This window comes from Macaca mulatta, chromosome 11, assembly GCF_049350105.2.
Source record: "Macaca mulatta isolate MMU2019108-1 chromosome 11, T2T-MMU8v2.0, whole genome shotgun sequence".
NCBI lineage: Eukaryota > Metazoa > Chordata > Mammalia > Primates > Cercopithecidae > Macaca > Macaca mulatta.
The window spans coordinates 55898667-55910671 of record NC_133416.1 but is presented as its reverse complement, the minus strand read 5'-3'; the positions used below and the strand labels follow the sequence as shown (position 1 = coordinate 55910671).

The window sequence follows — 12005 nt, the reverse complement described above, 5'->3', positions numbered from 1 at the left end:
ACAGAATCCAGGAAATGAGAATGTAAGTAAGACGAGTTCAGCTTTTACCAAAGACTCGAGGTTGAGCCTTTCTTTAAAGAAATTCATTTGGAATTGGAAATGAAAGCAACTCTGAGGACTCATTAGTGAATTCCTCAGGCAAGGGGAATGATAAGGGCAGCAGGGGAGCAAGCTGGAGTGAGGTCCTTTGGATGTGCACAGCTTGAAGGTCAGTGTGTCTGTGGCTAGAGGGCAGTCACTGGAGAGTCTGGCAAGGAGAGGTCATTTGTCTCAATTGTCTCAAGACAAGAACAGGCATAATCTTTCCCTACTACCCAAATCTCGCAGAGATTTTCTCTGCGACTCCGGTCAATGAACAGTGTTCTGGGTGCCTGGACTTGTGTTATGGTGAGAGCTAGGCTGACACAAGATTTTCATATAACAAGGCAAGGGAGTTGTCTCAAAGAAGGGCCAGATTAGAGGGAATTTTTCTAGAATAAAGAACAAGGCCCTCCTGGACTAAGAGGAGGGTCAGGTATGAAGCTAAGAATAAATAGGATGGCTGGGCACAGCGGCTCACGCCTGTAATCCCTGCACTTTGAGAGGCCAAGGCAGGGGGATCACCTGAGGTTGGTAGTTCGAGACTAGCCTGGCCAACATGATGAAACCCTGTCTCTACTAAAATACAAAAAATTAGCTGGGTGTGGTCACATGTGCCTGTAATCCCAGCTAGTCAGGAGGCTAAGGCAGGAGAATCGCTTGAACCTGGGAGGCAGAGGTTGCAGTGAGCTGAGATCTCCCCACTGCACTCCAGTCTGGGCAACAATAGCAAAACTCTGTCCAAAAAAAAAAAAAAAAAAAAAGAATAAATAGGAGAGCAGGGTTCAAAGCTGGTGTTGAGAGAGATTCAGCAAAGGAAAGGACTGATACAGGATTGTGCTTCCCTGGACAGGATGGAAGGGAAAGCTTGAGCACCCAAGAGCCCAGAGTAAAAGGTGAACGAACCCTGGAAGCTGAGCTGAATCTGCAGGATCAACCAGTATTAGAAAGAGGAAGAGTGAGCCTGGGAGGGACAGGAATCTCCCAACTGGTAGACATAAGAGTTCTGATCACTAGTCAGGGGTGCTGTTCTATGGGCAGTGAGTTGACCAGCCTCTTCCAGGGCCTAGATGAAATATCCTTTGAAGCCAGCCAGCGTCTTTTGTACCTCAAGGAATCTTATGGTTAAAAATATTGTTTTCCAGGTATCCTATCCTGGCAAGTATGTCTTGAGTAGTGGATAAAGATATTCTAGTCACAGGAAAGGTGTGTGTTCTATATGTAAACAGTAAACTTACATATGATTTATAACTTTTCCTCCATCATCTATTGTAAAGTTTTATGTGCTAGTTCTTAGGTATATTAGATACATTATTTTATTTAATGTCCATAATAAATCTTTTTTTTTTTGAGGCAGAGTCTGTTGCCTCAGGCTGGAGTGCAGCTCACTGCAACCTCCGCCTCCCAGGTTCAAGAGATTCTCATGCCTCGGCCTCCCAAGTAGCTGAGATTACAGGCACCCACTAACACATGCAGCTAATTTTTGTATTTTTAGTAGGAATGAGGTTTCACCATGTTGGCCAGGCTGGTCTTGAACTCCTGACCCCAGGTGATCTGGCTGTCTCGGCCTCCCAAAGTGTTAGGATTATAGGTATGAGTCACTGCACCCGGTCCCTCCACACTAAGTCTATAAGGCAGACATTATCGTCTCCATTTATAGGTGAGGAAACTGAGGCACTATGAATTTGCTTAGTGTGAGTTAGTTTCCTGAATTTGAACATCTTTGGATCCTTGATAAACTGAGTTTCTTTTTGTTTTTGAGTCGGCCTCACTCAGTCACTAGGCTGGAATGCACTGGTGCAATCATGGTTCACTGCAGTGTCAACCTCCTGGGTTCAAGTGATCCTCCCACCTCAGCCTCCCAAGTACCTGGGACTACAGGCATGTGCCAACACACCTGGCTAATTTTTTGTAGAGACAAGGTCCCAGTGTGTTGCCCAGGCTGGTCTCAAACCCCTGGGCTCAAGCGATCCTTTTGCCTCAGCCTCCCAAAATGCTGGGATTACAGGTATGAGCCACTGCACCTGGCTTAAACTGAGTTTCTGAAGTCAAAGAGACCAAAGTATGTTCCCCACACCCATTTTCCTCTTTGGTTTTTCTATTTTGATTCTTTATCAGGAGGAAAAGGTAGGAAGGAGGCAGGAACTAGCAGAATGTTTGATTACACGTGTTGACTCACCTCTGTGAGTTTTCATTATGACTATAATAAGGAAAGCTTGAGTGGGCCCTTTTGAGTTGAATGTTAATACACTCACACCTACTAGGAGGAAAAAAAAAAAGCCTATCGTTATTCAAGGAAGAATTGTGAATGACTTAAAAATATCATGATAGTATGAGTGTTAAGAATGAAAAGTGTGGCTGGGCGCGGTGGCTCAAGCCTGTAATCCCAGCACTTTGGGAGGCCGAGATGGGCGGATCACGAGGTCAGGAGATCGAGACCATCCTGGCTAACACGGTGAAACCCCGTCTCTACTAAAAAATACAAAAAACTAGCCGGGCGAGGTGGCGGGCGCCTGTAGTCACAGCTACTCGGGAGGCTGAGGCAGGAGAATGGCGTAAACCCGGGAGGCAGAGCTTGCAGTGAGCCGAGATCTTGCCACTGCACTCCAGCCTGGGTGACAGAGCCAGACTCCGTCTCAAAAAAAAAAAAAAAAAAAGAAAAGTGTGAATATTAATAGGTTCATTTTTATAGTTGCTGTTAAAGGCCTAGCTAAGGGACCAGGCAAGGAATGTGGCTGATTTGAACCACAGAGTGGTTGAAGTGCTAAAACCAGATGGACAGAAAGGTGTCAAGCAGTTTGAGTGAATGTATTAACAAGGTGAAATCAACCAGAAAGAAACTGGGACCAGGAACCGTTCTGGAGACAAATGAGAGTCTTTCAAGACTGTTTAGCTTGTGGAAAAGGGTGAGTAGAGATTCAGGAACTGTGGGTTCCCTGAATTGATGGACATAGAATTTGGGATGAGAAAGACCACGGTAAGCAAGGTAGATGTGGGCTTGCTAGGAGACGAAGAGAATGCTGTATTTTACCCATAATCTCCCTGCCCCACGTGAATTTCCCAAACCAGATCTGAGGTAATAGAAAATATGAGGCGTGTTCCCCATGGTGGCCCATAAGCTCAAACCCTTCCCAGCTAACCACGTATTTCAAGCAACCTCAGCAGCACCAGGATTCAGAACCATCTGAGCTCTGTTGCACTTTTCTGCCCATATGTTAAATAACGTGAGAACTAAGAGTTTACCATTTAACTTAGCAATATGTGAGTCATTGGTAAATGGATACAGCAGGGTTTTGTTTTGTTTTGTTTTTTAGAGAGAGAGGGAGTCTCATTCTGTTGCTCAGGTTGGAGTGCAGTGGCGTGATTATAGCTCAATGCATCCTCAATCTCCTGGGTTCAAGCAATCTTATCTCCTCAGCATCCCTAATAACTGGGACTAAAGGTGCATGCCACCATCCCCAGCTAATTTTTTTTGATTTTTAGTAGAGATGAGGTCTCACTCTGTTACCCAGGCTGGTCTAAAACTCCTAACTCAAGTGATTCTCCTGCCTCGGCCTCCCAAAATACTGGGATTACAGGCCTGGGCCACTGCACTCAGCCTGAAGCAGTTTTAATGGTGTGGTGATGGCAAGAGCCTGGGTTGGTGTGGGCTCAAGAGAGAATGGCAGAAGAACCAGAGACAGGCTGGGTACAATGGCTCACGCCTGTAATCCCAGCACTTTGGGAGGCCAAGGCGGGCGGATCACGAGGTCAGGAGATCGAGACCATCCTGGCTAACATGGTGAAACCCCTTCTTTACTAAAAATACAAAAAGTTAGCCAGGCATGGTGGCGGGCGCCTGTAGTCCCAGCTACTTGGGAGGCTGAGGCAGGAGAATGCGTGAACCCGGGAGGCGGAGCTTGCAGTGAGCCAAGATCACGCCGCTGCACTCCAGGCTGGGCAACAGAGCAAGACTCCGTTGCAAAAATTAAGAAAAAAAAAAAAATTTAAGAAGAACCAGCGACAGAAAAAACAGACAACTCTTTTTTTTTTTTTTTTTGAGACCGAGTTTCGCTCCTGTTGCCCAGGCTGCCGTGCAATGGCACGATCTTGGCTCACCAAAACCTCTGCCTCCCGGGTTCAAGCGATTCTCCTGCCTCAGCCCCCTGAGTAGCTGGGATTACAGGCATGTGCCACCATGCCTGGCTAATTTTGTATTTTTAGTAGAGCAGAGTTTCCCCATTTTGGTCAGGTTGGTCTTGAACTTCCAACCTCAGGTGATCTGCCTGCCTTGGCCTCCCAAAGTGTTGGGGTTACAGGCATGAGCCACCGTGCCTGGCCCAAACAGATAACTCTTATGAGGAATTTTGCTCTACGGGAGCAGGGAAATAGGAAATGTGGGGTTTTAAGATGGAAGAAGAAATATTTTTTTTTGTGGGGAGGGAACTGAGTCTTGCTCTGTCGCCCAGACTGCAGTGCAGTGGCACGATCTTGGTCCACTGCAGCCTCCGCCTCCCAGGTTCAAGTGATTCTCCTGCCTCAGACTCCCAAGTAGCTGGCACTACAGGTGTGCACCACCACGCCTGGCTAATTTTTGTATTTTTAGTAGAATGGGTTTTCACCATGTTGGTCAGGTTGGTCTTGAACTCCTGGCCTCAAGTGATCCACCTGCCTCGGCCTCCCAAAGTTCTGGGATTACAGGTGTGAGCCACTGGGCTCAGCCAGAAGAGGAAATTATAGATGGACAAATTAATACAAGAGTGAGAAGAATTATTGGAGTGGTGTTTTGGAGAAGGCAAAAAGAAATGGGATCTGGTCAAAAGTGGAGGGGGTTTTTCTTAATAGGTGCGTGGGCTATTCATTCATGATAATAGGAGATATATGGGCACAGATGCAGGTAGATGGATAGATGTGGTTTGTGATAGCTTATGGCAATTATCTACCAATTGCTTCTGTTTTCTCTTTGAAATGGAAGGCAACTCATTATATGAGAATGAGGATGGGGGGAGGAGGTGTTGGAGGTTTGAAGAAACAGGAGAAGGTAGGAAAAGGCCTCCAGGAGATGAGGAGAGTGAATGGAACAAGGAAATGTAGTTTGACTTCTGGGCAGCGATAATCACCACAACAAGACCCACTAAGTTTGGTGATCATGGATTTAAAGCAAGGGCAATTGGCATGCCTTTTTTTTTTTCCCTAGACTGCGAGTGTAAACTTCTCTTTCCAGGAATTTTGATATAATCCGGATGGTAGTGGGGAGAGTAGGGTGGAAAAAGAAATGAGGGCAATAGCTTGAGGGGACCATGTGGCCAAGGGAGGTTTCTTCCCTTCCCCTGCCAGATGGAAGAGATTATAGCATATTTGTATACTGACGGAAATGATCTGGGAAGAAGGAGAATCCTGAGGGAGAAGGTGATAGTTTTAGGAGCAAAATCCTAGAGTAGATGAGAAGGGATGGGCTCCAGTACACAAATGGAATCAGTTCATTCATTGAACCAGAGGGAATGGAGTGGAATGTTAGATGTGATGATGGAAAGTCTTTGATTCCTTCTAATTTTCTTAGTGAAATAAGGAGCAAGGAAGTTAGCTCAGAGTGAGGATGGGAGAGGGGCTTTAGATCTCCAAGGAGGGGATGTGAAATAGTTGACTTGAGTATTGGGAGAGTGACTAGGGGAACATGATAGGATTGTCAGGCTGCCCTGAGTTCCCACTTGACATCTGTGGTTATGGTACTCGTCACTCTAGGAAGACTAAACATCCTAGATAAAAGGTAAATAAAGTCACCTTTGTCTCGACAGGTTTCTCTGGAGCACACTTTTCATGGCCTTATAATGAACTCCTAGAGGTCACCCTGTGTGTCTCACAGCTTGGCCATGTGGACACAGACTTCAACTCTGGGGCAATTCAAGTGGCTTCAAGAAAGTACTAAGAATAGAAGAAAATTACTATTGAATGCAATTTTCAGGTGGAAGATTGAATGATATGGTTGAAGCCAAACTTGGCGGAGGGTAGCCAAGTTGCCTGAATGTCTTTGTGAAAAGGGATTGTGGCATCAGAAATACTATTCTATGGTTCATTTTGTTATAAGGTCATGGATGATGGGCACAGTGCATAGCTATGTTAGGGTTTGCACTATTAAAAAGGGTGTCAGAACTGGCAGATGAATTTCAGGGCTGGGATGCAATGAAAGCAATCTGATCAAAGTGGGAGGTGAAGGTACCCTGCTACAGTTTTGGCTTTGAATTTTTTCTCGATTTTGAATCTGTTCTTATGAAGATGAAGCCCTAGGCTTAGCTCTATACATGACAAGCTTCTCATTCTTCAGGCTGTAGCTCAAACATTACTTCATTGAATTATCTGTCTAAAGAGGGCCTCTTGTTAGGCATGGTGGCTCATACCTGTAATCTCAGCATTTCAGGAGGCTGAGGCAGGAGGATCACTTGAGCCCAGTTTAAGACCAGCCTGGGCAACAAAAGGAGACGCTGCCTCTCAAAAAAAATGAAATAAAGTAAAAGTTAAAAAAACAAAATAAAATAAAGCTGCCTCTCCAAGTTACTCTTCATTATGGCATCTTCAAACTCAGTTGTCCATAAGGGCCAGGCAGATAATGCTTATGAGTCAAGCAAGCTGGGTAAGAAACCTGTACCATCTGAAGGGGAAGCTGCTACTTTATTCTACCTGTTTGTTGTCATTTATAGCCACAGTTTAGGGCCAGTGTGGCCAAATCTAATTTTTTTTTTTTTTTTTTTTTTTTGAGATGGAGTCTCACTTTGTCGCCCAGGCTAAAGTGCAGGGGCACAATGTCGGCTCACTGCAACCTCTGCCTCCCAGGTTCAAGTGATTCTCCTGCCTCAGTCTCCCGAGTAGCTGGGATTACAGGCATGCACCACCATGCCCAGCTAATTTTTGTGTTTTTAGTAGAGACAGGTTTCGCCATGTTGGCCGGGCTGGTCTTAAACTCCTGACCTCAGATGATCCACCCGCCTTGGCCTCCCAAAGTGCTTGGATTACAGGTGTAAGCCATTGTGCCCGGCCCCCAAATCTAATTTTTAAAGAGAAGTCAGAAATGTTGGTTTTACATGAAATCTCTGGATTTGTAGATGTTGGTCTACATTTTTTTTTTACAAAGCACTCTGCAAACTGAGCATGGCATCAGGCTACATCTGGCATCCAGGCCAGCACTTTAGGACTTCTGTTCTATTGCATTGCCCCTTTATTTTCTCCCCAGCACTCGGCACAATTTGTATCTTGTTTATTTATTTACTAGTTTTATTGTCTGTGTTAATCACTGTTATATTTCTAGTGTCTTACACAGTGGCTGGCACAATCAATTCCCAATAAATAAATATTTGATGTTGGATTAGAGGGGGAGTCTGGCTTGGTGCTTTACTTAGAAGCTTTTTATATATTCTCAATATTACTGCATACATGATTTATACATATGAATATGTAAGTATGTGTGCGTTTATATATGTGTGTATATGTGCATGTAGATATACACCCATCTATATACGACAAATATTTTCACTCAGTCTCTCTCTTGATTTTAAGTTTATGATGTCTTTTGATACACAATTAAATTATTTTTTAGTAAAAATTGTCAATATTTTCTTTTAGGCTTCTGGGCTTAATGTCTAATAAAGAAAGATGTGCAAAATCCTGCTAAGAATATACAAATATTCTATGTTTTCTTATAATATTTCCGTAGTTTTATTTATTGAACTCTCTAATTCATCTGAAATTGATTGATTGATTGAGATAAAGTCTCGCTCTGCCACCCAGGCTGGGAGGTGCAATCTTGGCTCACTGCAATATCCGCCTCCTGGGTTCAAGTGATTCTCTGGCCTCAGCCTCCCAAGTAGCTGGGCTATAGGCAAGCACCACGAAGCCCAGCTAATTTTTTTGTATTTTTAGTAGAGACGGGGTTTCACCATGTTGGTCAGGCTGGTCTCGAACTCCTGACCTTGTCAAATGATCCGCCTGCCTCAGCCTCGGGAATTTATTTTTGTGTATGATGTGAGGCGGGAGGTGTGTATTATGCTGAGAAACATCTTTTTATTCTTTCTTTTTTTTTTTTTTTTTTTTGAGATGGAGTCTCGCACCGTCCCCCAGGCTGCAGTGCAGCAGTGGTGTGATCTCATCTCACTGCAAGCTCCGCCTCCCGGGTTCAAGCCATTCGCCTGCCTCAGCACCGCCCCACCCCCCACCGCCAGTAGCTGGGACTACGGGCGCCTGCCACCACGCCCAGCTAATTTTTTTGTATTTTTAGTAGAGATGGGGTTTCACCGTGTTAGCCAGGATGGTATCGATCTCCTGACCTCGCGCTCCGCCCGCCTTGGCCTCCCAAAGTGCTGGGATTACAGGTGTGAGCCACCAGGCCTGGCCCCACCTTTTTATTCTTAATTTACAAAGGATTACAACCTCTGCCTCCAGGGCTCAAGCAATTCTTGTGCCTTAGCCTCCTGAGTAGCTAGGATTACAGGCCTGTGCCCCACACCAGGTTAATTTTTGTATTTTTTGTAGAGGTGAGGTTCACCATGTTGCCCAGGCTGGCGTCAAATTCCTGGGCTCAAGCAATCCACCAGTCTTGGCCTCTCAAAATGCCACGCCCGGCGTAGCAGTGGCTTTTTTTTTTTTTTTTTTTTGAGACGGAGTCTCGCTCTGTCGCCCAGGTTGGAGTGCAGTGGCCCGATCTCAGCTCACTGCAAGCTCCACCTCCCGGGTTTACGCCATTCTCCTGCCTCAGCCTCCCGAGTAGCTGGGACTACAGGCGCCCGCCACCTCGCCCGGCTAGTTTTTTGTATTTTTTTTTAGTAGAGACGGGGTTTCACCGTGTTAGCCAGGGTGGTCTCGATTTCCTGACCTCGTGATCCGCCCATCTCGGCCTCCCAAAGTGCTGGGATTACAGGCTTGAGCCACCGCTCCCGGCCGGCAGTGGCTTTTATAAAAATGAAGCTGAGGCCGGGCATGGTGGCTAACGCCTGTAATCCCAGCACCTTGGGAGGCCAAGTCGGGCAGATCACAAGGTCAGGAGTTCAAGACCAGTCTGACTAACATGGAGAAACCCCACCTCTACTAAAAATACAAAAATTAGCCTGGTGTGGAGGCACAGGCCTGTAATCCTAGCTGCTCGGGAGGCTAAGGCACAAGAATTGCTTGAGCCCTGGAGGCAGAGCTTATAATCCTTTGTAAATTAAGAATAAAAAGATGGGGCCAGGCATGGCGGCACAAGTCTGTAATCCCAGCTACTCGGGAGGCTGAGGCAGGAGGATCACCTGAACCTGGGAGGTGGAGGTTGCGTTGAGCGGAGATCGTGCCACTGCACTCCAGCCTGGGCAACAAGAGCGAAACTCCATCTAAAAAAAAAATAAAAACAAAAATAAAATAAATAAAAGCCACAGCCCTTTTTCTCCACACATATTGTCCATCAGTTCAAATATTTGGATAACAGGTGGCAGGTGCCTGTTATCCCAGCTACTCGGGAGGCTGAGGCAGGAGAATCGCTTGAACCCGGGAGGCAGAGGTTGCAGTGAGCCGAGATTGTGCCATTGCACTCCAGCCTCGGCAACAGAGCGAGACTCTGTCTCAAAAAACAAAACAAACAAACAAACAAAAAACAGAAAAAAAAAGAAAAAGAAAGGAAAATGAAGCTGAATGTTTTGGAAAAACTCAAAAAAGGTGGGTCATTTAAAAGCTGGGGGCTAGGTGAGGTGGCTCATGCCTGTAATATGTGCTTCGGGGGGCCCAGGCAGAAGGATTGCTTGAGGCCAGGGGCTCGAGACCAACCTGGGCAACAAGTGAGACCCTGTGTCTACAAAAAAAATTTTTTTTTTAATTGTAGTAAACTTTGAGTTAAAATGGATTGGAGTTAGAAAATCACAATTTTGCAATTATTACAGAAATAACAGATTCACACAAAACCATCAATCGATACTAAAATTAGTGGGTGAAAATTTGATGAAGAATAGGATAGTTGACTAGGTGCAATGGCTCATGCCTGTAATTCCACCACTTAGGGAGGTTGGGGCGGGAGAATCGCTTGAGCTCAGAAATTTGAGAATAGCCTGGGCAACATAGCCCAGGTCTAGTAGACCTTCTACTAGAAATAAAAACAATTGGCTGTGTGTGGTGGTGGGCATCTGTAGTCCCAGCTACTTGGGAGGCTGAGGTTGGAGAATTGCTTGTCTGGGAGGTCAAGGCTGTGGTGAGCTGTGATTGTGCCACTGCACTCAAGCCTAAGCAACAGAGTGACACCTTGTCAAAAAAAAATATATAATAATAAAGAATAGGATACTTACATTTTTCCAAAGAATCTTACCAGAAATTATTGGTTACAAAAGAAGAATGGTAACTTGGCCGGGCGCGGTGGCTCAAGCCTGTAATCCCAGCACTTTGGGAGGCCGAGGCGGGCGGATCACAAGGTCAGGAGATCGAGACCACAGTGAAACCCCGTCTCTACTAAAAATACAAAAAATGAGCCGGGCGCGGTGGCGGGCGCCTGTAGTCCCAGGTACTCAGGAGGCTGAGGCAGGAGAATGGCGGGAACCCGGGAGGCGGAGCTTGCAGTGAGCCGAGATCGCGCCACTGCACTCCAGCCTGGGCAACAGCGTGAGACTCCGTCTCAAAAAAAAAAAAAAAAAAAAAGGCAGGGCGCAGTGGCTCACGCCTGTAATTGCAGCACTTTGGGAGGCCAAGGTGTGCAGATCACGAGGTCAGGAGATAGAGACCATCCTGGCTAAAACAGTGAAACTCCGTCTGTACTAAAAATACAAAAAAATTAGCTGGGCGTGCTGGCGGGCCCCTGTAGTCCCAGCTACTCCGGAGGCTGAGGCAGGAGAATGGCCTGAACCCGGGAGGCAGAACTTGCAGTGAGCTAAGATCACGCCACTGCACTCCAGCCTGGGCGACAGAGCGAGACTCCGTCTCAAAAAAAAAAAAAAAAAAAAAAGACATTTATGAAACAATTGGCAAAACTGAAAAATGCACTGTAGGTAATTATGTAACAGCATTGTATCAGTGTTAAGATTTGCTGAATTTGATACCCATACGGTGAGTTGTTGTTGGGAGATATAAGCTTATTTATTTAGACGGGAAGAGATATAATATGAGCAACTTATTCTCAACTATCTGAGATAAAGTAGATATTATAGTAGAGACAAAGCAAAAAACAGAGTGGCAAAATTAACAATGAGTTAACTTGGGTAAAGGGTGTAGAGAAATTCTTTCTACAAGTCTTACACATTTTCTATGATTTTGAAGTTACATTAGCAAGAAAAGTTTTTAAAAATGGTAGATTGACCTTATTGGCTTTATTTCCTTTTCCTCCCAAATTTGCTAAAATGACATTGTCATCATCATAATCACAATAATATTAATCTTCAAGGGCAAAAACAGTGGGCAAGGATATAAGAGCATATGAGATATTTCAGGAGAAATACCTTTTCGAAAATGCAAAGTGGACAGAAGAGTGGCAATTAACCTAACACAGTAAATAATGTTGTTACCTAAGTTTCTGTAACGGAGAATACATCTAGAATTGAGCTAATTCATCTGAAAGGCCCAAAACTTAGAATGTAATGGGTACCACAGATGGTAGGAGTAGGGAATAGGCTTGAGAACAGGAAGGGAGTCACTGAAACTGTCAGAGCATCTGGCTAAACCAGGCAAACTACCCTGCCCTGAAAACGGAATGTAAGATTTCTCTAGAGGACCTGAATCTAGGAGGCCCTGCACCCCTGGACAGGATTCACTGTGAAGACTGGTAATATAGTTTGGATTTATGTCCCTACCCAAACCTCCTATCGAATTGTAATCTCCAGTGTTGGAGGAGGGACCTGGTGGAAGGTGATTAGATCATGGGGTCGGATTTCCCCCTTGCTGTTCTCGTGATAGTGAGTGAGTTCTCACAAGATCTAGTTGTTTGAAAGTGTATAGCACCAACCACCCACCCC

At 45.3% G+C, this 12005-nt stretch overlaps 1 protein-coding gene across 2 annotated transcripts in view; it reads right to left on the bottom strand.

Moving 5' to 3' along the window:
- SPMIP11 (sperm microtubule inner protein 11) overlaps positions 1-12005 on the bottom strand; it is a 31313-nt gene that overhangs the window by 13250 nt on the left and 6058 nt on the right. Inside the window, exons 1-2 of one of the 2 annotated variants that reach the window (XM_077954054.1) lie at positions 4233-4257; positions 2033-2050 (exon numbers count right to left, since the gene is read on the bottom strand). The exons of the other annotated variant lie outside the window; for it this stretch is intronic. Of the exons in view, the coding sequence (XP_077810180.1) occupies positions 2033-2050; positions 4233-4257 (43 nt within the window). Of the gene's footprint in view, positions 1-2032; positions 2051-4232; positions 4258-12005 lie in introns of those variants that run through there. 2 annotated transcript variants of the gene reach the window in all.